We start from the raw sequence: 24,517 nt of genomic DNA on the forward strand, positions 1-24,517 counted from the left end.
CTCTAGGTTACGAGGTTAAATTGGGACTATCACAGCCTCTTCCCCAGAGCTGTAGTTGCATTAAAAACATATTACTGAACTGTTCACACCCACCCACTGGGTAAACACATAATAAACCAACCCTGCCTTCCCAATCTGCTCCTAGCATCGCAACACCCACTTAAGAAACAGAACTAAACTCATCTGACATTCAACCTACTAAATGTGCAATATACCAAAATAAAACTAACCACACCATTTTACAATCAAGCACACCACACTCACGCTATACCTAATCTTGCGCGGGGCTGCAAGGGGATCCGGTCCGCCCATCGGGGCGAGGAGTCGGAACTCCCGTGCCGTCGCCACTGCTACACTCACTCATTCACATTCACCAGCACTTGTACTGTAATACTCAATTAACCAAAGTGAAGAGAAGTGATAAGAAAGAAACCCAATATCCATGCAACCCCTCAAAATAGCGAGGAGGACAGAAAGAATGGAGAGGGAGAAAAAAATAAAGGGTGGGGGGGAACACCCGTGAAAGAAAGAAAAGAGGAGAGGGAATAGATGTGGGGCGGTCCGCCCGTCCCGGTGGTATAGCCTATCAGCCAGGGTGCCATAAGACAGTTCACGTCCACAGTAAGCGTTTTCAGCAATTGTCTAGTGGACCGTTGAGAAGCTCCCAGTTCCGCTGGATCACCACAGTGCGCAGACCACCTCGGGGCGTTGTGTGGCCACAGTCAAGATTCCAGCGGCATCAAATTCACTCGGCCTGCTCAGATATTAGAGGTCTGAGGGGTATCCTCCACTATGTTCCCGGTGCTGTCGTCAGAACCAGTTGCTGTCACCACCTCCACTAGCGCTCTGGCCTCTTCGCGTTCCACCAGCAGGAGTGCCTGGCTTACACAAATCGCCTGGCCTCCTTTGCCGTCCGAGCTATTGCGTTCGAGCTCCAGGGCGCCATCTTGTTGCACCACTACTCTTTGGGTGGACCGGGAGGACTGCTTGTATCGGTGGCCACGCTTCAGCATCTTGCGCAGGGACTAGGGCTCCGCAGGTAGTCTGCCAGAGCCCTCGGGGGACGGCACCCATTCCTCCCCTCTCACCTCCAACTAGTCCCAGGCTGCTTCAGGGGTACTGAAGTATTGGAGTTTGTCCTGGTGGATTACTCAGAGTTTGGTGGGATATAGCAACATGTATTTTAAGTTTATTGGCCTAAGCTTCTGCTTCACACCACCGAAATACATTTTAAGTTGTTGAGCCATTCGTTTGTAAATCGGGAAAAATACGGATGGTGTGGTTCTTGAAGGCAAGATCGCTGCTGCGTCGAGTCTCTCGAAGGATGTGATAGCATTCTCTGCAGTTGAGGATCTTAGAAATGATAGAAGAGTGCAGCCACCACAGGAGGGGGTCCCAGCACCCGGTGCGCCCGCTCTATCACAAAGCAGGAGGAGAGAGACGCCGAGGGGAAAGTCGTCCTAATCCATTTCTCCAGGAACAGTTCGGGTTCAGGGCCCCCCACCCCCTCCAGGAAGCCCATGAAGCGGACGTTACATCTATGGGAGGACCCCTCTGCGTCCTCAGCCCGGCGCGCCAGTGTGGCTGTTTTTTCAGTCAATTATGTTAAGGCAGCCTCAGGGAGACCTCTGTCTCCTGCGTTGACACCTTTTGATCCGTATCTAGGGATCTCTCCACAACTGCCAGCAGGTCGACCCCCAGCAGGCCCACATTCAGCGAAACTGCGTTGATCTTGGCCTGAATCAGCTGACTAGAGGCCTCTATGGCAGCGAGAATCTGAGTACCTGTGGGCTAGCCCGCGGGGCCTGCCGCAGCCAGCGCAGAGGCCCCCGGAAGCTCAGAGCCCGCCGCTGTGCCCAGGACCGTGAACTGGTCCATTTTAGTATGTTGGTCCCCTCTTTGGGGCCTGTCTTTTCCCATGCTAGCAGTCCTCTGTTGCCGGTATGTGGGCCCAGTTCCAGTCGATTTTGTCTCCTCTCCGATCTCCCACTCCCCAGGTACGTCCCAGTCCTCTCCCCAACAGAGGTGTGGGGATCTGGCTGGCCCTGCGTGCTCAGCCCTGGAAGTTCCAAGTCCCAGAGGGGTCCCGGGGGTAAGTCAACGAGCAAGGGCCTGGCCCGGAGCCTTTGTGCACTACCCAGGGAGTGCCTATGGCAGCGTGACACAGCAGGCGAAGCGATGTATGGGTCCCTGACTCCTCCACGCTCCACTCTTGTGTGGTCACTGATGCGGCTGTCCCCCCCGATGCCTCTCGTCCTGGTCTGCTGCACCCAGGATTCCAGGTACCACTCCCGGGGGCAACGTGCTCAAGGCGCTCCCCTGTCAGCAGTTCTCAGGGTGTGCTAGTGTAAGTCTCCTGGGGGAGGTAGCAGCAGGGCCCCCCGTCCCCCTCTAGGCCGGTCCGGCCGCCTCCTCACCTCTGGGCCCCTGCTCCCAGGGCCAGGCCGTCCGTTAGCCTCGGTGTCACGGCAACGCCCTCTTCTCGGGCTCCGCAGGTCGCAGCCCGCCTGTCGCTGCAGCTATTAGGAGGAGGCCAAGCCACACCTCCCAGGCTCCCCCGGGAACCATCTCGGTCGCTCCAGCCTCTGATCCGTCTCCAAACGCTGCCGCGGCCAGGCACCACGCCCACCCCAGCAGCCACCAGGCCCAGCTCCTGCCAGTCGAACAGCCCGTGGCCCGTAGTCCTCTGGTGTGCCGGGCCCGCTCCGCAGCCTCATCCAGTCGGCCGCCGCAGGCCGCTCGATTCCATTTTAGGTCTCACCTGAGCCAGCGCTTTAGCACTGCTCTCGCGAGAGCTTTTGTAAAAGGGGGATTTGGAAGTGCAAACCAGTGCTTTCAGGCCGCCAACTACAGTGCATGTGCGCCCGCCAACTACAGTGCATGTGCGCCGGGTGCGCGCACCATTTGGCAGCCTGCGTGATCCTTTCGCGACCGCTTTGATGTTCTGAGTGAGCCGCGCGGCCACTGAGAACATCAAAGCGGCTGCGAAAGTGCACACCATTTGCCACCCCCTCCCTTATCCCACTTCCTGCTTGTTTTTAATGCAGGTTTATACAGCGCAAACTCGTGCCGTAGGTACTGGAGCTCTTTAAATGAGCACAGATTACGTTACACAAAGACACATTCAGGCATTATTATGGTGGCCCAATGCTCCATGAGGATGGGAGCCGGGTGGAAAGAGGATCGCACCATGTGCCTTTTAAATTATTATTATTTTTTTTTTTAATTGGTCCCGAAACCATCTACACAATTACCACTGTGTAAGTTCAATAGTAGTTCGGGCTGTCGCTTGGGCAGGGCTAAAAATTGCAAGAGGCATGAGCTGGGTATGTGCTTGCCAAACGGTGAGACTGCAAAATGTTCTTGCGTGCCGTTTTAGAGCCGAGACCTAAACACAGACACTGAAACTGGTCCCCTATGGGCCCTATTTCATGTCCTTAACTCTACTGGCAAATAACACGGACAGATGTAAAAATGTTAAGTTAATGCATGTCTGTGATTTAGTTCCGGTTTATAGTTCACATATTTTGGTTGATCCTGTACAAAATCGGACCAGCGTCGGACTGGCCTATAGGGTAATCAGGCAGTGCTCGATTGGCCGGTCTAACAGTTCAGTGCGTGACGTCTTTATTTTGGCTGACTGTGGGCCGGTTTTATGGTCTGCTGGGCTGGTTTTATGGTCTGCTGGCCCAGTTTGTACTGTTGATTTCCCCAATATTACCACAAACATTGGCTGCAGCAAGCACAAATCAATGCAGCCTTCGATGCCTTGCAAACCAATTACACAGCGTGTCTTTAAAAGTTCATAACTGCCCCGATTTGCAAATATGGGCCCCTTTTTAGGTCTCGCATGCGTTGCAGGGCAACACTCTGCTCCGCCTCCGCGAGAGATTTTGTAGAAGAGGATTTTGAGAAGAGGGCTTTAAGCCCCGCCCCTCATTTCCATTGGCTGGCGTCACAGTTCATGTTAAAAGGTGACCTGCCATTGGAAATTAGGTGTTTGGGTTGCCTCCCTTTGGCGTTCTGTGCCGGCCCACCCGGACTGGCTTGCCTGCTTTGAGTCTGTCGCAAAGCACTTTCTTATCTTTATGGGGCCATGTGTTTGAAACACATGGCCTCAAAGACAAGAGATCGGCTGCAGCGCGGTCCTCTTTCACTTTCGGGACCGCGCTTGTTATTTGCAGCCTGCAAGTTTCGTCAAGGTTGCCACTGTTTTTGTGAAACTTCTGCAAGATGTTTTGTACGTCTTTCTTTAGAATGTTCATTTTTTTTAGGATAGATCAGCAATAGATCAACAATATGGAAACTTGTATAGACCTTTAGAGAGCGTGTCTGGGCCACCAGACGCGCTCTCTGCAATCTGGCGCTTTTTGAGTGGCCCCTGATCATTTTACTAGGAGGCACACTCACCGTAGACCGGCGCCTGTGACGGATCACACGGTGGCTGTGAGCAGTGCTCCCTGCAATCCGAGACTGCTGAGGATACCTAAAGGGTGCCCCCTCGCTGTGAAGTCCACCAGGTACAGGGTTCATTAGGGGCCAAGATGCTGACAGGGACGAGTGGCTGCCAAAATGCTCCCCCCAGGAGGCATTGTATTGCTTTTGGCTCGTGGACATCGGTTGAAGGACGGGCGCAGGGAGATCGGAAGGGAGTGGGCGAAATCAAATAAAAAAAATTCTCTCGATAAAGTGTTTACAGCGGTTTTTAAGCAAATATATACCTATGAGAGGTATCGGCAGTTTAGTGCATCTTTGTGTATTAGCTGTTGCCATTTTTTGGCAGATGTGTTTACATTTTCTAAACAAAAGGCCTCATGGTTGTTGATGTGGCTTTTTTGCTGAATTTTGAGGCAGACATCCTGTGCCTGAATGTGTGTTACTTTAATCACATGGGGGCTGTTAACGAGTTAATGGCAGGAGGATAACACAAGGCCCCAAACCATTCCGAGGCCCCCCCTTCGGGTGAGGCATTCTGTTTTAGGGCAATAAATATGTTTGAGATATGGAAGATTCGGGACCCTCTTCACATTCTGCAGGGGTCGGGGTGTCATTTTACCTCATGCCTCTGGTTAGTGGCAGGCTCGTACATGTGTTCATGTTGCTAGAAAGCGAAAACAGATGGCAGCGGGGGGGTGCTCCTCGGTGCTTGGGGGGGGGGGGGGGGGGAGGGTGCAGTAGTGAAGCAGTGTGGATGTCTGCTAGGTTCCTGTGAACCCCCTTCCTTGCGCTGAGCTGATGGAAGGGGGAGGAGTGGCAGGGAGCCCAGTGGATTTAGAACACAAGAGAAGTATGCAGAAGCCAGGTCTTTTTATTACCGCATTTAAATCAATTTGCACTTTGCTGAAAAGTGATTTCTGATATTACTATGCAGTATTTCAGTACTCTACTTATTGTATTGTAGCTGTACAAAACCAAGTATAAATACAATAGCTGGTAAGAAAAAATACAACATTGGCCATTTTGTGTAGCGCCCACTGCAATTTTAATTGCCTCTTGGTGCTAAAATAGGCAGAGGGGTCAAGCAAACAATGATTTAGTCTTTGTGATACGGGCATTTTAAGGTTGGCTGGACAGTGTTTATTACATGTGCTGCACTGGGTCATTTCTAATAGTAACCGCATACCTCCATTTGACTTGGTATATCACCGTGCAAACACCCCAAATCAACTCCAGAAACTATTCCACATATTTAAATCCACAACACACTATCTCACTCTACATGATTCTACTACAGTTCATATCATTTAATTAGTATCCACATAATTAATTACACAGCACACCATGCAACATATTTCCACTACAAAACTCCACACCAATCACTACTCACCCTCTCAATCTTACTTTCTATCTATTTTATACAGCTCTCACCCTTATCTATTCACCATGCCACATAATTCCACTACACAAACACACTACACAATTCCAGCCCACACAATTCCAGAACTAACAATTCTATTACAGGACCGGAGGCTTCGTATTATGCTTCTCTTTCTATTTATTGCTACTCACAGCAGCCAATGAAAACTTGTATAATGCAAAACAAAACTACATTTCCCATGATGCATGTACTACATCACTTCCTGCAATGCCCCATAAGAGCCAGTAATACCGGAACCTGTCCTCTTTCTTTGCTGCTCACGCAGAAAGTTAAGTGCTGAGATCGTTATATCGGTTACTGTGGTGATGTATAATGTTTTGTGACTGAATTACAGCATGCGCGGCGTATTATTAATGTTTATGACTTCTATGTTCTGCCGCTTTGCTGTGCATTGCTGTTCTGCTTGGGTTTTCGGAACCCGCTCAACAGAGCCTCTCTAACCCAAACCAGAACGTTACCCCCTCCCTAGGGCCTATTTACACCTAAATAACCATATATATATATACCACCTAAGGACAGGGAATTCCTATTACATACATATATACCAAGACCTCACAGCCTCGCGGTCCCAAACGGACCCAGGACTTCCTGCCCAGACGGCAGCCACAGCCTCGCGGTCCCAAACGGACCCAGGACTTCCTGCCCAGACGGCAGCCACAGCCTCGCGGTCCCAAACGGGCCCAGGACTTCCTGCCCAGACGGCAGCCACAGCCTCGCGGTCCCAAACGGACCCAGGACTTCCTGCCCAGACGGCAGCCACAGCCTCGCGGTCCCAAACGGACCCAGGACTTCCTGCCCAGACGGCAGCCTTCACGAGTTCATCCTATAATTACCACGACATACAACAAGGGAGTTAACAACAAGGGAATCAGTGTTACTATGTATCAGATCACACAAAGACGGCTAGTTGAGCACAACCTGTTCCCCAGTTCGAGGGGCTCCTTTCTCCCTTATTCAGTTACCACCTACCTGATCAGGATTAACATCTGTTCATGTCAAGTCACAGCTGACTAGAAGAATAGGTTACCCTCTTATACAAGAACACGTAGCACATATTGCTTTACTACAAACTGAATACTTTATTTAGTTACTACATGCACGCTCACAGAACATAATACATATCACATAACCTGCAAAGAAAAGTGAAAGATTAAGTTGTACACTCTAATAGTAAGGGGTTGACATCACCTTGGTCGTATGTAGCCTGCACTCAATGGTCATCTAGGTTCCCTTCTCGTCTGCGCCTCGGCTTCGCCTGGAAGTCACACCTCCGCAGTCACGGATTTACTCCCGTCTCCCTCTCCGAGTCACTGGGACCTCTTCCTCATCGGCTACTCTCTTCTCTTTGGAATATCTATTTCTCGGTTTTTCTCCACCTTCAAGTTTGTCATCTGTCTTCCCTGGAATAAGTAGTAGCTTTACTGCTAACGGCCAGGTGCCGCCTATGGACTAAAAAGCAAGTGCCAGTATCTGCCTCAAACTTTTACTAATATAGATGTGCATTTCCTCATGGAAAATTCCAGCCCGTAACCTGCCGCCCACCAAATTCTTGTACCTCCCCGTGCCAAGGACACGTTCCCAGCCGGCCGGCCTGATGTAGTGTCTTCGGCATGAAGAAAAATACAATCCTTCGATAAGGGCCGGCCTGAACCGGTTCGCTCCAAGCGAATAACACCTCATAACTAAAACATCACCCTCGACCTAAAAACATCCCAAGCTGCCGGAGCAGAAAGAAAGATGGAGTCTCTCCTGATTGAGGCCTACCAGGCCTGAATTCAGCACGGCTCCATGAAATACCCTCACTACAGGACAGGTTACCCCGAATACTAACGAATCTATCCCCTAGGCTATGTGTGCAAGCCCTGATCTATGGGGAAGAACACAGGATCATGTTGAAGTGCCTAGTAAATAGGCTCTATACACTACTCTAACCCTTAAACTTGAATGGAAAGAGACTGAAGTCATATTGGTCCCTCTTTAACACAAGAAAGGCCGGGAAAATCGAGCAGTACAATTGCCTACAGGCGTCTGAAGTTACGCGCCCCGGGTGCTGTGAGGCTCCCGCTGGGAGCGACGAGTGAGTGGCGGGCTTAGCGGCCCCGAAGGGCTTGGTAGCGGCGTCCGATGCGCATGCATCGCGCCGCTAACAGCGTGAGGTGCGGGCAGGCTGCCCGCTTTGCACTGCGTGCAGGCAGCGCTTTCAGCACTTGCTTAGAGAAAAGCTGAGGTTTCAGGAGTATTGCTGGTACCGCTCTGCCTTCGGCGGGGTATAAATAATGGACAATTAGCGCGAAGGCTTCCCTCATTAGCCGGTGCGCTTGGAGCCAGTCCCTTTCACTTTGTCAGGTTCCCACGTGCGTAGCCCAATTGGGCTATATTTTGGTAGGATTGGGCTACGCACGTCGTTACTGCCCGATTTTCTTTCGTTTTCTTACGTGTTTAGCCATTCCACCCTTGGATTTCATCAGAAAGCACTGCTTTACGCCTGGCTGGCTGCAAAAACGACCTGGGCCTGGAGGGACCACACCTCCTTGGATTTCTTTGGCTCTTTGGCTCCACTACGCCCTGTGCAACAATTGGGACACAGCTTTGCTGAGGAGCTAGGTACCTGTTCTGTTTGTGCTGTGGGTTGGCTCCCCCCTCTTTACTCCTCCTTACTGTTGCCTTTATGAGCAATTACGTTTACAAATTTGGCTCAGCAATGGAAAATTGGGTCCATTATGAGGAAGATGACACCTTATATGAGGAGGAAGTGGGTACACCTTCCATTGAAGAAAATATTGATGAGGCCCTGGACGCTTCCGTCCAGGAGTCAGTCAACAAGGCCCTGGAGAAGGCATTTCCGTGAACTGTGCAGCAGGCGTTAGCTACTGCTTTGAAACCTATTACCAGGCAATTGGAGAAGTTTGCGAAGCGTCATGGCTTCACTGCCCCGACTGGGGGTCCCTCAGAAGGCCCACAGCCTAAGCCTTGGCCTCATTCTGCCTCTTACTCTTCACTTCCTCGCCCTGATACTGAGAAAGAGAAGGTTCAAGATACCGATACTGATCCCGGTTCGACCGATTCTGATACCCCAGATGATTCCCCTCATAAGAAGAGAACGAGGAAGGGCAAGAATGTGGAAACTCCACAGACGACCCCTACTCCTTTCACGTTTAACCCCTCTAACATTGTTCATCCCAGGTCATCGGACTGGCTGCCCGCCCCAGAGGTGGCTGCGTACCTACATGAAAATTTGCGCAAAAGTTTAGATAAAGAAGTGCGCCAACAGGCTGCGTTCTGAATGCCCCCGGCCAGACCTCTCGGACAAAGTGGCAGAAACGCCTGAAATAGACTCCAGCCTTCTAACTTTCCTAAAAAAGTTTGCTAAGGACCCAAAGAAGGGTATAGATCGCGCCTGGCGAGGGTGTCAAGACAAGCTTCTAGATGTTGTCGGCCCTCTGGCCAAGATCTTGGAGATGGCTCTGGAGGCACAAGAATCGGGAACCACCATTGATTCACATGTGTTGGTGGGCTGGACCCAGCGTGCCATCTTCCTTTTGGGTAATGCCAACTGCGCAATTTCCACGGAACGGCGAAAATCCATACTCATGCGCATGGACTCTAATCTAACTGAGTTGGCAGCGGCAGAACCTGGACCGTTGGCGGACGGAAACCTTTTTGGGGACCGTTTCGTCAAGAATGTGGCCAAATATGTGGGCACGTTTACGACCTTGGATAAGGCGCAAGCAGGAATAAAATGTGTTTTTCAGGCTGGGGTTTTCAACAGGGCCGGACGAGGCCGGGGACGCTCGTTTGGCTGTCAGTTTTTCTAAGGTCCCCAGCGAGGAGACTTCGGTCGCGGCAGGGGAGAGTTGGACTCTACCCGCGGCGGCACCTTCTACCCCACCAGGCAGCGCTTCAACAAGCGACGTTTTAATAAAGGATCCTATCAGGGAGGATTCCAGAACACAGAGTCTTCCGGTGAGTGCTCCGGACTTATTCCTTCTTCCCTTGGGGGGACGTATTCAGCAGTTTTATCACAATTGGGTTCAACTATCGCAGGATGCCTGGGTTTTGCAAACAGTTCAGGGGTTTCATCTCGACTTCTTCCAGACTCCCTATCAGGTTCATCGGTCCAGACAGCTTTCTTTTTCCCGACTAGAGTGCGATTTCATAGATTCCGAAATAGAAGGATTGCTGCGGAAACGCGCGATAGCCCTCGCGGTTTCTGCAGTAATATTTTTCTGGTGCAGAAGAAAGGCGGTGGTTACAGGTTGGTACTCAATTTGAAAGACTTCAACCAGTACATGACTTACAAGCACTACAAGATGGAGAGCATCCATCTTTTGGCGGACCTCCTGAAGCGGGAAGATTGGTTAGTCCGTCTGGACCTGAAGGACGCTCATCTGTCCGTCCCCATATTTCGTCCACATCGTCGATTCCTTCAATTTCAATGGCGGATCCGGTGGTACGAATATTTGGTCCTTCCTTTCGGACTTTCCTCGGCACCGTGGTGCTTCACCAAGGTTCTGAAACCCGTAATAGCTTACCTCAGGGAACAAGGGGTTCGCATGATTGTCTATCTAGACGACATGCTCATCATGGCGCAGTCTCCGACGCTGGCAATTCAGCAGTTGCGCATGACCATTCGTATCTTACAATCAATCAAAGACATTTATAGAGCGCACTACTCACCCGTAGGGTCTCAAGGCGCTAAGGGGGGGGGGGGGTGCCGTTACTGCTCGAACAGCCAGGTCTTGAGCTTCTTCCTGAAGGAGAGGTGGTCTTGGGTCAGGCGCAGGTCGGCCGGGAGTGAGTTCCAGGTCTTGCCGGCCAGGTAGGAGAAGGACCTTCTTCCTGTTGTCGCTCTACGGATGCGTGGGACGGCGGCGAGGGCGTGGCTGGCTGATCGGAGGTGGCGTTTGGGAGCGTAGAAGTTGATTCGGTTGTTGAGGTAGCTCGGGCCTTGATCGTGTAGGCTTTGTGTGCGTGGGTGAGGAGCCGGAAGGTGATTCTTTTGTTGACGGGGAGCCAGTGTAGGTCTCTCAGGTGTCCGGAGATGTGGCTGTTTCGTGGGATGTCGAGGATGAGTCTGGCTGAGGTGTTCTGGATCCGCTGGAGTCTCTTCTGGAGCTTGGCGGTGGTTCCGGCGTAGAGGGCGTTGCCGTAGTCCAGTCGGCTGGTGACGAGGGCCTGGGTGACGGTCTTCCTGGTCTCCGTGGGAATCCACCAGAAGATCTTCCGAAGCATGCGCAGGATGTTGAAGCAAGACGAGGATACGGCGTTGACTTGCCTGGTCATGGAGAGGGAGGAGTCCAGGATGAAGCCCAGGTTGCGTGCGTGGCTCGTCGGTTTGGGTGCGGTGCCCAGGGCGGGGGGCCACCAGGAGTCGTCCCAGGCGGAGGGCGAGGAGCCCAGGATGAGGACCTCCGTCTTGTCTGAATTCAGCTTCAGGCGGCTGGTCGTCATCCACTCGGCTACCTCTTTCATCCCTTCGTGCAGGTTGGCTCTGGCGGTGGCGGGGTCGTTGGTCAGGGAGAGGATCAGCCGGGTGTCGTCGGCGTAGGAGATAATGTTGAGGTTGTGTTGGCGTGCGATGGCCGCGAGGGGGCTCATGTAGACGTTGAAGAGGGTAGGGCTCAGCGAGGATCCTTGAGGGACGCCGCAGATGACTTCGGTGGCCTCTGACTTGTACGGAGGTAGGCGGACTCTCTGCGTTCTTCCGTCGAGGAAGGAGACGATCCATTCCAATGCCTTCTCCTGGATTCCGACGTTGCTGAGGCGCTGCACTAGGGTGTGGTGGCAGACCGTGTCGAAAGCCGCGGAGAGGTCTAGGAGGATGAGGGCCGCTGTTTCTCCGTTGTCCATCAGGGCTCGGATGTCGTCGGTGGCGGCGATGAGTGCGGTCTCGGTGCTGTGGTTGGATCGGAAGCCGGACTGTGAGGGGTCGAGGGATCCGTTCGTCTCGAGGAAGGCGGCCAGCTGTTTGTTGACGGTCTTCTCGATGACTTTGGCTGGAAACGGGAGTAGCGAGATGGGGCGGTAATTCTTGAGTTCGGTGGGGTCTGCTGTAGGTTTCTTGAGTAGAGCGCTGAGTTCGGCGTGCTTCCAGCTCTCGGGGAAGGTGGCGGTGTCGAAGGAGGTGTTGATAATGTCCCGCAGGTGGGGTGCGATGACAGCGTCGGCTTTGTTGAAGACGTGGTGAGGGCAGGGGTCGGTCGGAGATCCGGAGTGGACGGAGTTCATCATGCGTACGGTGTCTTCGGTGCTGATCGGAGTCCAGGCTCGGAGGGTGGTGGTGGGCGGTGTTGTTGTGGTCGTGGCGTGCGTCGGTTGGATGCTGAAGCTGTTGTGTATGTCCGCGATCTTGTTGTGGAAGTAGGAGGCGAGGGAGTTGCAGAGGTCTTGCGATGGGGTGATGTCGTTGTTTCCGGCGTTGGGGTTGGAGAGCTCTTTCACGATGTTGAAGAGTTCCTTGCAGTTGTGTGCGTTGTTGTCCAGTCGGTTTTTGAAGGCCGTTTTCTTGGCTGCGCAGATCAGTTGGTGGTGCTTCCGGGTGGTGAGCTTGAGGGTGGTCATGTTGTCCGGTGTGGGTTCCTTTCTCCAGACTTTCTCGAGGGCTCGGCAGTTCTTCTTGGAGCTCTTGAGTTAGTCGGTAAACCATGGGGCTTTCTTGCTGCCGGGTCTGCTGGGCGGGGTCCTCAGAGGGGCGAGTTCGTTTGCGCAGTTGCTGATCCACTTCGTGAGGTTGTCGGCGGCCTGGCTGGGGTTCGCTGAGCTGGCAGGAGGGTGCTGGCTCAGGGAGGCGGCGAGCTGGTCGGCGGTGATCTTGTTCCAACTTCTACGGGCAACCTGCTGCTGGTGGTGGTGGATCGTCGTTCTTTCGAAGGTGAAGTGGATACAGCTGTGGTCCGTCCAGTGGAGTTCTGTGGCGTGGCTGAAGGCGATGTCTTTGCTGGATGAGAAGACGGCGTCGAGTGTGTGTCCGGCGAGGTGTGTGGGGGTGCTCACCAGTTGCTGGAGTCCAAGGTTGGCGAGGTTGTCCAGCAGGGTGCTGGTGTTGCGGTCGTTGTTATTCTCCAGGTGGAAGTTGAGGTCCCCCAGGAGGATGTAGTCAGCGGAGGGGAGGGCGTGCGGGCTGATGAGCTCGGCGATGTCCTCGCTGAATTGAGTGCGTGGTCCCGGGGGTCGGTAGATCAGGGTGCCTCTGAGGGTGGTCTTCGGGTCGGTGTGGATCTGGAAATGCAGGTGTTCGGCGGTGGTTAGGGTGTTGTCGGTGCTGGTCGTGATACGGATGGTGTTCCTGTGGACGATGGCGATGCCTCCTCCAGTCTGGTTGTCGCGGTCCCTCCGGGTGATCTTGTAGCCCTCTGGGATGGCGATGGCGATGTCGGGCGCAGAAGAGGCGTTCATCCAGGTCTCCGTGAGGAAGGCAACGTCCAGGGCTGTGGTGTCTAGGAGGTTCCAGAGTTCGATGGCGTGTCTGTGGACGGAGCGGGTGTTGAGCAGGATGCACTTGAGGTGGTTGCTGCTGGTGTTCGGCTTGGCGGGCGCTGGTGTGGGGCAGGTCCGGATGCAGGTGAACTTGCAGGCGTGACAACTGAAGGGTCCGCAGGTGCGTCTCGGGGTGGCTTGGTGGCATCCTGGGAGTCGGCCGGTGTTGAGTGCGATGAGGGTGGCGGCGGTGTACGTCAGGCGGGTTGGCCGGGGTCCTCGTAGGCCAGGGGTCCTGGCACTGGGCGCGGTCCAGGCGCGGACGGGCGTAGACGGGCTTACCTTTGGCGCACCTTCGGCGCTCAAACGGCGCTCAAACGGCGCTCAAACGGCGCTCAAACGGCACGCCCGCTGCGCGTGACCGCTGCGCGTTCGCACGGTCGCCATATATGGCGAAGTGCGCGGGGGGCGGGAGCGGGGAGGGTACAGAAGAAAAAAGGGGCGGGGTCAGCGGTGGTGGCGGGAAGCGGGGAGCGGGGAGGGATAAGACGGGGGCGGCAGAAAAGGAAGGCAAAACAGGCAAAACGGGGGAGAAAAAACAGAAACACAGCAAAGTTACCAATCTATGCACAAATACAGAGGAGACAGTGACACCAGGCAAGAAGCGAGCACAGACCACGCCGCTCGATGGCAGGGGGCGTGGTCACGCGGCGGAGCCGGGGCAGCGAGTCAGACGGCGGGGAGGCACACGCAGCAGCTGGTGGCCGTGCGGCGCGGGGGTGTCCTAGAACTAGGACCCCTAGGAACCTGGGGTTTGTGATCAACTAACCCAAGTCGGTTCTGTGCCCCACGCAGACGATAGATTTTTTGGGGATTCGTCATAAATTCTCAGATGGCCCAGCTCAGTCTTCCACGTACCAAACTTCGGGATATCAAAAAGGAGCTGCGCTCCCTGTCAGCCAAGCAGATGGTTTCTCTCAGGGTGATTGCCCGGATGGTGGGACTTCTCGCGTCGTCCATTCAAGCTATATTTCCGGGACCCCTACACTACAGGGCCCTTCAGAGACTCAATATTCAACACTTACAGAAGGGTCTTTCTTACACAGACTTAATTCCTCTTTCCCCAGAGGTGGCTTGCCCACGTGGAAGCGTGGAACAGCAGAGCCATTTTCGGGTCATTACCAGAGGTGGTCATAGAATCCAACGCCAGTCGTTGGAGCTGGGGAGCGCGCTGCGGAAATATTTCCACAGGGGGACGTTGGTCTCTAGACAAGTTAAATCTACACCAATTGTCTAGAACTCCTTGCAGGGTCATTTGCGATCAGGACCCTATCTCCCAAAAAGGTCTCGTGTTGCATCCTTCTTCGGATGGACAACATCTTGGCGGTCCGATACATAAACAAACTGGGGGGCACGAGGTCCTCAAAGCTGGTAGAGATAGCGAAGGACTTTTGGCATTATTGCCTGAGTCGTCAGATTTCGGTCATAGCCGAGTACATTCCGGGTCAGTCGAATGTAGTAGCGGATTGGAACTCACGCCACCTCAAGGACTACAGCGACTGGCAGCTTCACCCACAGGTAGTTCAGTGGTTGCAGGGGATCTGGGGTCTTTGCGAGATCGACCTGTTTGCCTCCTGACTGAATCGCCAAATGACAAAGTTTTTCAGCTGGAGGCCAGACCCATTAGCTCTAGCGACGGATGCTTTTTCACAGGATTGGACACAGAGTTTGAATTATGCGTTTCCACCCTTCATTCTCATTCCTCGCGTGTTCACACAAGTGATGCGCCAGAAGGCGAAGGAGATATTGGTGACTCCCTTGTGGAAGTCGTAGCCTTGGTTCCCGTTACTGCTGGAGGCGAGTTGCGACTTCCCCAGGAGGATCCCATGGTCCTCGACGATGCTCCAGGACCATCATGGAGAGATGCACCCAATGGTACTATCGGGGCAGCTGTCTCTGATGGCCTGGAGACTTTCCGGCAGCGTTGGCAAATGCCAGGGTTTTCGGAACAAACTTCAGGCTTCATCAACCAAGCGTGGGCCCCCTCTACCAGGAAGCGGTATTCTTCAGCCTGAGGGTGCTGGGTTCATTGATGCATGGGACAACATGTGGATCCCGTGGGGGCAGACTTACCCTACGTTGTAAACTTCCTGTCCGAAAAAGCTTCTGAAGGTTTAGCGTATCGTTCTGTTAACAATTTCCGTTCAGCCATATCGGCGGGTCACTCTCCGGTTGAGGGCAAACCAGTAGGGGTGCATCCTCTAGTATGTAAACTCTTAAAGGGTATCAGAGTAGCTAATCCACCCAAGCCGAAATATTCTTCTTGTGGGAGGTCTCGCTAGTTCTTTCCCTGTTTAACCGATGGCCCAACAGCAACATGTTGTCTAGGAAAAAAATATCAACCAAATTGGCCATGTTATGCCTGGCGGCTTGTACATGTTCTTCGGATGTTAAGGCTCTAGATATTACAGGTAGAGTATTTACCCCGGAGGGAGTTTCTTTTAATATCACGTCTAGAACTAAAACCATGTCACGCAGCGTAGACTACCATGCTTTTCCTGATAATGCTAAACTTTGTGTGTTTTAATGTCTTAAGGCCTATGAAGAATGTACCAGGCCTACTAGGCCTGATGGTGTGGTACAATTATTGACTGCCTTGCAGAAACCTTACAAACCTGTCACTGCGGCTAGTATAGCCAGATGGTTAAAAAAGGTTATGCAGGAAGCAGGTATTGATACTCAAGTCTTTGGTGCACATTCTGTTCAAGGCGCCATGGCCTCTAAGACCTTCATGTTGGGTTCTACTGTTCAAGATATCATGAGTTCTGCAGATTGGTCCTCTGAATCAACATTTAAACAGTTTTATTATAAACCGTTGGGTGACATATCCTCTGTGGTCTTTAATTGGCGTTAAACTAGCATAATACGAAGCCTCCGGTCCTATAATAGAATAAAAAATTAGCTAGCATTCGCGCCAAGAATTTTCAATTCTATTAAGGACACGGAGGCGAGGATTATCCCACCCGGTAACATTACAGTATTGTCATTATTTCCCGCCCGTTTGCATTTACATTTTGGTTACACAGAAGTTACGGGTTGTTCTATCTCTGTTTTTTCAGGATCCGAAAAGAAAATGGATTAGGCGTAATCCTGCTTGAAGTTGACGTTCCTCCCAGCTGGTCTGGTTCTTCCACATTGGAAGCTGTTGTTGGACTTTTGGTTATATTATTGGACTTTAATGCTCTAAGCAAAGAAAGAGGACAGGTTCCGGTATTACTGGCTCTTATGGGGCATTGCAGGAAGTGATGTAGTGCATGCATCATGGGAAATGTAGTTTTGTTTTGCATAATACAAGTTTTCATTGGCTGCTGTGAGAAGCAATAAATAGAAAGAGAAGCATAATCCTCGCCTCCGTGTCCTTAATAGAATTGAAATTTCTTGGCGCGAATACTAGCTAATTTTTTATTCCAATTCAAACCACATAACTCCAGTACAAACACACATCCACTCCCCTACAAAAAAACCAAAATAAGTAAAAAAAATATATATCATTTACAATGCCAATAGCTCTAACTTAAACAAATGCGAGACCGCTTGCATTGCAAATGCTTGTTAGCTATCCGATCTGCTAATGTGGGCACTTTTATTTTGGTGCCTGCTTTCTGTCCCAGTCGGACCCAGAAGGAGGAGGGGAAGAAGGAAGGAAAGATGCCCCCCCTCTTTCTGGACTGGGAAGGTGGAGGAAGGGAAAGGAAACTGGGCTTTCCCATCTGCACTACCGAACGAACTGTGGCCAAAACTCGAATGTGATTTGGCTTGCTGGGCATCCTTCCCAAATCTTCCGTTTTCAGTCTCCTTTTTTCATAAAAATATTGCTCGTTCAATTATCCTAGTTTATTTTATACTTGCGAAAGTACTCAATACCTTCAGGTTTACTCCTGGTTCTATTCTCCATTGACACTCCTGCTCTCAGTGCCCATGTGTTTATTCTAATATCCCCTCTGTTTCCCCATAGCACTTTGAAGTGGACGTAGGCACTATACAAGCAACAAATATATATCACAATTTACCTTCCTCCCTCGTCACTGTACCCTCTATCCATCGTTTTCTCCGATGGCCTTCTCTCCACTCCCTCCTTATGTGTCTGCCAAGCGCTGCGAGGCAGAATAAGGGCAGCGAAAGTGCTATGTATGAAAACAACAAGCATGGCTTGAAATAGCGACTGAGATCCCCACACGAGGCAGTCAAGACAGAATATTACGATTTAACTATTGGATCGGGAAAGAGGGTTGTTACTTTCGGAAGGCAGTGTTATTAATCTGACCTTGGGCACACGGGAAATGAACGTAGTGCCTCAATGACACAACGTAAGACTTCCAGCGAGTTGGTCTAACTGCCCTGCTCCCCAACACTCCCTTCTCTAGTTGGGGATCGTTGGTTTAAGGATCAGGAGAGACCCCATGGCGCCATTACTTGTTACGAGCATCACGTAAATGAAAGGCTCGGCGTGCAGGGATTCGGGCTATACACCTTCAGACAGGCACAGCAGCAGGCGCTCAGCCAGCTCAGTTATTTCTCTGGCTCAGACCGGTCACCTTACGCATCTAGTTATTGAGCACAGAGTGCTGATAGCCGGAGTGACTGTGAGAGAGGAGGAGTGTCAGGCAGATGAAGAAACAAAGCGAGAGGAACAAAGAGAAAGATTAAACATGAGTGGGACACAGGGAGCATTGGCGAAAGTAAGCTTGCAAGAGGCAGATAGGGGCGGGAAAACATGAGCAAATAGGAATATTGGAGACGGAGAGAGTGAGGGAGAAACAGAGGAAGACAAAGATAGCAAGAGAAGAAAAGTGCAAGAAAGAACAGGCAAATAGGACATACGGTGGAATGAGAGTTCGCTGAGAGAGTAACGCGATTATTTTTGCGGCTTTGGCTCTCAGAGCCAAGCCAGGCTCCGCTCTTCAAATTATTTCTCAGGCTCTCCCACCTCTCCTCCCACATTTCCGACTCCCATTGCGTAGCTCCTGTGTCTCTGATGTAGCGAGATGTCTTCGGAATGTGCAGTATTTCTGAAGGGACACTCCGATTTTGGGAGGATGGTAAGAATGCGGCTGGCTTAGCCGGGGTGGGGGTCAGTGGTAGAGGTCACTGCGGGCTCGAGATTTAAAAAAAAAAGTAGTCCCAAAACCATGTATTCAATTACCTCTGCGTAAGTTCAATAGAAGACCACCCCGGTCGCTTGGGCAGGGCTAAAAAATGGAAGAGGCATGAGCTAGGAATGCGCTTGGCAAATGCGAAAACCGCAAAATGGAGCGACGATAGTTGCCGCCAATGGCAAGCCTATGGGCGGGCAGAAGCCCATGATGTAGCTACTCCAGGTCTCGGTTTAAGACAGCGCATGCGCGCCGTCTTAAAGCCTAGACCTAAAAAGGAAGTTTGCGGTCCTTAATTGGTCAAATCAATGCAATGTAACACTGTAATCAATCAACTATACATAAAAACTCATGTGCGTATCCCAAACAAGCCGTGATTTGTTTACAAGTGAAGAGCAAGTGAATAGTGAAATTATACCTGCTCCTTATTTGGGACAAAGCACTGTTCTGAAATCCATGCGAAGTGGGCTATTTTTAATTTGTCATGCCAGGAGGTCCTTGGGCTCTTCAGCTTCAGATGAATGCCTGAGTAAAGTGCTGCCATGGTAATAGCTTCCTGAAAAGAGATTTTAAAAAAAGATAACTCCAGTAAAACTTGATGGCCCGGAGAATATTTCAATTCAGAATCTAAATTGATAGGTGGCATTTCCTGTTACATTACTACTCATGGTCAGTACATTTCAGACTGGCTGCTCTCAATTACAAATATTCTAAAGAACTAAAATACCAGCTGTGACAACTTACAAAGGTCCCGATTTCCCTCTTCACTCATTCATGCCTCCTGCACAGCACAGTTTAACTCCATTCATTAGCACTTTCAGAAACATACAAATCCACCTCTACAAATAATAGAGAACCAGTACCACCTCCTCATACAAACAGACACCAATGTAACCACTTACCCGTAAACAAAGCCCTCCAACACGGCCTAAGCTCCCAAAACTGAAAGAACTCACTATCTTAAATTAGCTACCACTAATAACCTCCAATGTGCCAGTGTTTTCTGTCTATTAGTGTGATTTTCCAGAAAATGCCCTTTGATACTCTTCTGATGAAATTCATACTTTACAAATAATTGTCAAAGATGAATGAAACTATTCGTCCCTCTTTCATCTGTAACTTCAGACAGAAGATCAACTAATCTGATATAAGACATCAATTATAGGAAAAGAGTTTATTTATGACAATTGTGTAGCTTACAAAGCAGTCACTCCAATTCACTACCGTGCGTCTCTCAACTCCACAGGTTATGAGGGAGGAGAGAACTTGAAATCAAAAAATACCTTTTGCCGGAAAGCCCAAGTTGAAAACCATCCACACTCACCATCAGTCCTTCTTCAGGAGCTGCCAGCCTTTCTATCAAACTCTCTCTCCCTACCAAACTCTGTACCAGACCCACCCTCATCTCATTCCATCCACATCTAAAGACACAATTCTTCAGACTGTAATTCAACCAAAGGTTAAACTAACTGTGTATATAAATATGTTCATATTCTACGAACATCCCCGGCCTCTCGTATTTTCATATGACTATATCTGCTTGTTTTCACACCCCATGGTGGAGCTTAATCTTAGCTGTTCCCCTTCCTTCTCCTTTTCAACTTTCCTCTAGGTCCTACTCTTGCATATTCCTGCTCTCTTTCTATTACCTTCCTGTTTTTCCCTCCTCCTGCCTTCCACCGCTTAGATCCCTATACACATTTACTCTCCACAGGACCCCTTATCTCCTGGTCCTTCCAATTGGGCCTAAATATTTAAACTGCCTTCTTACTTGTGTAAGTCATTGATTTCTACTGGACTGCTTCTGACCCCTGACTACCTACCATGTTCCTCCTGTTGGTCATCTACTGAGATCTTGTTTTATCTTATTCTTGCATTGTGTGATGAAAGACATTTTAAGTCACTGTTCATGTTTTACTGTAAAGCCCCTCTATACTTTACAGTGCTTATGCACTATATAATACTGTTAAATAAATAAATCCCCGGTGGGCAAAACACAGATGCTACTTGGTATGAGTAAAGGAGTTTTCAGATATATAATAGCAAAATCTGGTAGGAACAACAGCAGATCATCCCATTCGAACATTGAATACTTTACTAATTTTAGACACTATGCATGTTCTTGGGAAACTTTCTAAAGGAACTACTAGAACGACGCAATCCCCCTATTTTCATCCTGCATAACTGCCCTGACACTCACCTCTGAAAGGGCATCGCTCCACTGGCATGCCTGTTCTTGTCTTGTGCGTTTCTGTCAGTCTGTTAAACACTACCATGCAAACACCATAAGTTCCATACCAGGCTTTTTTTGATCGAGAAAAGGTCCACATCATTTTAATTGGACCTAGCCAAAAGGCTCATGTGCCACACATTCCCATCACTGAGCTTAGCAGAGTTTGTCAATACCTTAACTTCAAACGGTTTCATAAAAACACTCTCTCCCATATCTATCTTGACACGTTGCTTAACCCACATCCATTCTTCTTACTTCAAAACCACATTTCTTACACAAGGTTTTTTTAACGCAACAATTCTTAAGGGTCAACTGTGTGTTCTTAATATTCTCCCTAACATCTGCAGCGACCATTGTGCACATCCAGACTTTGAAATACAACTAAATTATCCTTGACAAAAAGGTGTTCTTCTCTTCTTTATAACCAGGGGATGTACCATGTTAAGTTAGTTGTTTTGCAGTACGCCCAAATCCTTTTACTTTAAATTCTCTTTCTCTGCATTTTTTACTTCTGTTAGCCCACTAGATCTCTCTTTTCTAGATCTGGTTAAATCACTCCACTGCGCCATTGCTTCCAGGGTGATAAAAAGAACAGCAGTGTGGGTAAAACAGATGCATTTGAAAAACTTTGTAGGTAAGATGACGAGAACTGTAATCCAGGTCACGTTGAGAAAGGATATACTATTACTATAATGTATCTGACTTCACCACCTTTAACATGTATCAGGACCCATTAGATCCAAGCTTAATATTTCTCAGGTAATGCTAGGACAAATCAAGGGGCATGAGGGTGGTATAAATGTAATTTCTGGCTTATCAGCACATCACAACACTAATTTCAATCCCTATATTGAACCCAGGTACCAAATCATCACACACAGGTATCACTCATTGGTAATCGAATCCTGCCTAAAAAATAAAATAAAAATAAATTAAAAAGCAAAACAAAAAACAACTATCTTATTTTGTACACCTGCAACATACTGCAATTCATAAATAAAATCCCGTAGCCTCACCGATAATCTAGCTATATGCAGCTAAACATTAGCTAAGAGGGGGCGTGGCCAAGATGGCAGGGAGTTCGGACGTGTTCTACCGCCTCTCCCCCGCCCACTAGCCCAAGCCCTGAACCTCACCTGAAATCGCTGGCCTGGGTTTTAAGAAGCCGTGCTGCACCCTGGTACCCGGAATCCGGCGACTCCTGGGGCTTCAGTGGTCCGGGTGGGAGCGTTCCTGGTGGCAGGCTGGGTTCGGCCCGGGAGCGAAGAGTCATGGTGTGGTAGTTAGCGGAGCCCGCATACCCGAGAGGCTGCACTCACGGCGCCGAGACACGGACCACTGCAACACACTCTGATCCGTGGTGGGACCCCGTGGCCCCTTCCAGCTCCTAGGTCTGCCATACGAAGACGGTGGCCGGACGGAGGAGCGACGGCCGCCATCTTGATGGAGGCCGCGGCCACCTGTGGGAACATGACTGGAGCGAGCAGTGGACGCAGGCGGCACCTGTGGCAGGTGAAGAGGTAGGTGGACCTTCGGGGGGCATATCGGCCACCAGCTCACATCGGCGTCCCAGTGCCCTGCAGCGGCCCATCCCTCCATAGCCCCTTTCTCCGCTATGGCCGCCATCTTAGGATGCGGTGGCGACGGCCTGCCGGAGAGCTCCTGGTGGAAGCGGTGATCTTGAGGCATACCTGGTATTGGACACGAGCGGAGCAAACCAGGACTTTGGGAAGTATTTCGGCCTCCGGTCCCAAACACATTGCACCGGCTTTGCTGCCTGCATCTGCGGGCCTTTGACCTACCTCTGCCCGGCTGCAATCCACATGGGGGCATAGAGTCCGGTGGCAGTGGGCTCCGTCATATCCCATCTCCCAGCTGTGGCTGCCGATTTTGCAATCGGAGTGGTGGTCCGGCTGGGGGCGGCTGGAGGGAGCGCCGAGTCCCGAGGCATCTGAGGCCGGCCGCAAGCAGAACTGCTCGGAGATAAACGGTGGTGAGTCCTGCACCTCTCCCCTTCCCTGCCACGGCCCTAGCTCCCAGGCGTCAGTCGTTGAAGCAGGACTGTCTTGAAGTCCTTGGCGGCCCAGTTGGTGTACTAGCCTCCGGAGACCTACCTGCTGGCTCCACTTCCTGGGCTGCACCGGAACGGTCCCCCATTGCCGGAATCACCTGTAGTCAAGCCCTGACAGCGGTCCATCACAAACTCTATGTACCAGGTCTACAGGTCTCCTGTTATTGGCGTCTCACATCCAGGGGGGGTCCTCACTTCTACGGGCTGCTGTCCCAAGCGGGGTGCCTAATGCCTCACTCTCTAGTTGCACTTCCCTATCTCTGCGCCCAGTGTGTCTATATGCACGGCATGCTGCCGGCTTCGTCCTCTCCCGCGCCCTAACTGCCAACATTTTACATTGGTGGCACCTGCAGCTTTGAAGAGTGGAGGCAGATCGACACAGCAGAGGGGACCCCACTGCCATTCGGCAGACACCTTTATCGGGAGCGGCGGTGAGCTCTAACGAAGAGGCGGGCGACATCTTTTGTTACGTCCGAGACCTCTTCAACTAGGTCTTGGGCAGCCCTCCAGACTTTGACCTTAAACTAGACAGGGTGAACAGAGTTGGTCCTCCCAGGGCACAGACGGCCCCTCCAGCGGACATATTGATTGGTTTGTGTCCAGGACTACCGCACCAAGGAAGAGATCCTCCGTAAGGCCCGCTCGCTGCAACCGATCACTTTTCGTAACTAACCGCTGGCCCTTTATCAGGATCTCGCCGACATCACGCTCCAAAACGCTGGACATTTCGGCCCATCACGGAGGCCCTGCTTCAAAAAAAATCTCCTACTCCTGGGGGCATCCGTTCCGCCTTGTATTTCGACACGATGGGAAGCTGTTCCAAATCCGCTTCCTGTCTGAGGCGAGTAATCTTCTGGGGATCCCTCTCCCAGAGTACAATGACGACGGAGAGCGTTCCGATCAAGACTCCTCCGACGGCTGCCCGGGGTGGAGGTAGCAGCGTCGCCGGCACAGAGTCCTAGGACCGGACCCGCAGGAGATCAAGAAGGAGCAGCAGGCTGCTCTAGCGGCGTTGCCGGGAGACCTGGCCAACACGATCACTAAGTAACAGGCTCCAGCTATCATGATACGGTCTCACAGCTGTTCGGGGGGCGAGGGGGAGCTCTCATTGGCCACCATTCGACCCCACAGACTTCTTTCCTGTTCATCCTGGGATGACGGACTACAGATTGCATTTACAAACTCCTTGTTTTTACTCTTTTGGCGCCAGTTGCGCCTTAATTTATATATTTTTTTTCACTGAATTTTTGTGGGTCTTTCTTCCTCTTGCTCCACTGTCCTTTGTTTCTGGGGGTCCTGGTCCAGACGGCAACGTGCTCTTTCCTCTTGCGCTGGTGCGCGGAGGCCTTGGTAGTCTTGCTGCTCAGGCTTGGCGCTAACCATTTCTTAGGTGCAGGATGATGCCACTCTCAATTAAGGTTCTCACTTTCAATGTAAGAGGGTTCAACAACCCCATCAAACGCAGGGCACTTCTCTCCTACCTGGAGAGTACGAGGGCAGACATCTGCTTCCTCCAGGAGACTCACCTCCTTTCCCAATCCAATTCTTCTCTTCCACCAAGACGGCTGGGGTAGCTATCCTTATCTCCAGGGCTTTTCAAGGGAAAGTGACACAGAAAGAAGTTGAGACCAAAGACAGACTTTTCACCTACCACTTTAATATAGGGGGCCATACTGTGGTTGTGGGCTCGGTTTACGCACCCAATGATGGTCAGGAACGCTTTCTGCACGATGCACTTGCAGCTGCCACTGCCACGCAGGAACGCC

The 24,517-nt window shown here is 51.1% G+C and overlaps 1 protein-coding gene across 2 annotated transcripts in view; it reads right to left on the bottom strand.

Moving 5' to 3' along the window:
- Positions 1 to 24,517, bottom strand: part of URB2 (URB2 ribosome biogenesis homolog) — a 423,522-nt gene that overhangs the window by 368,584 nt on the left and 30,421 nt on the right. For both annotated transcript variants that reach the window (XM_085611919.1, XM_085611920.1), the window contains exon 2: positions 18,866 to 19,003. In XM_085611919.1, the coding sequence (XP_085468045.1) occupies positions 18,866 to 18,991 (126 nt within the window). In that variant the 5' untranslated portion in view covers positions 18,992 to 19,003. The remainder of the gene's footprint in view (positions 1 to 18,865; positions 19,004 to 24,517) is intronic.

Source organism: Triturus cristatus, chromosome 6 (genome assembly GCF_964204655.1).
Source record: "Triturus cristatus chromosome 6, aTriCri1.1, whole genome shotgun sequence".
NCBI classification, from domain to species: Eukaryota; Metazoa; Chordata; class Amphibia; order Caudata; family Salamandridae; genus Triturus; species Triturus cristatus.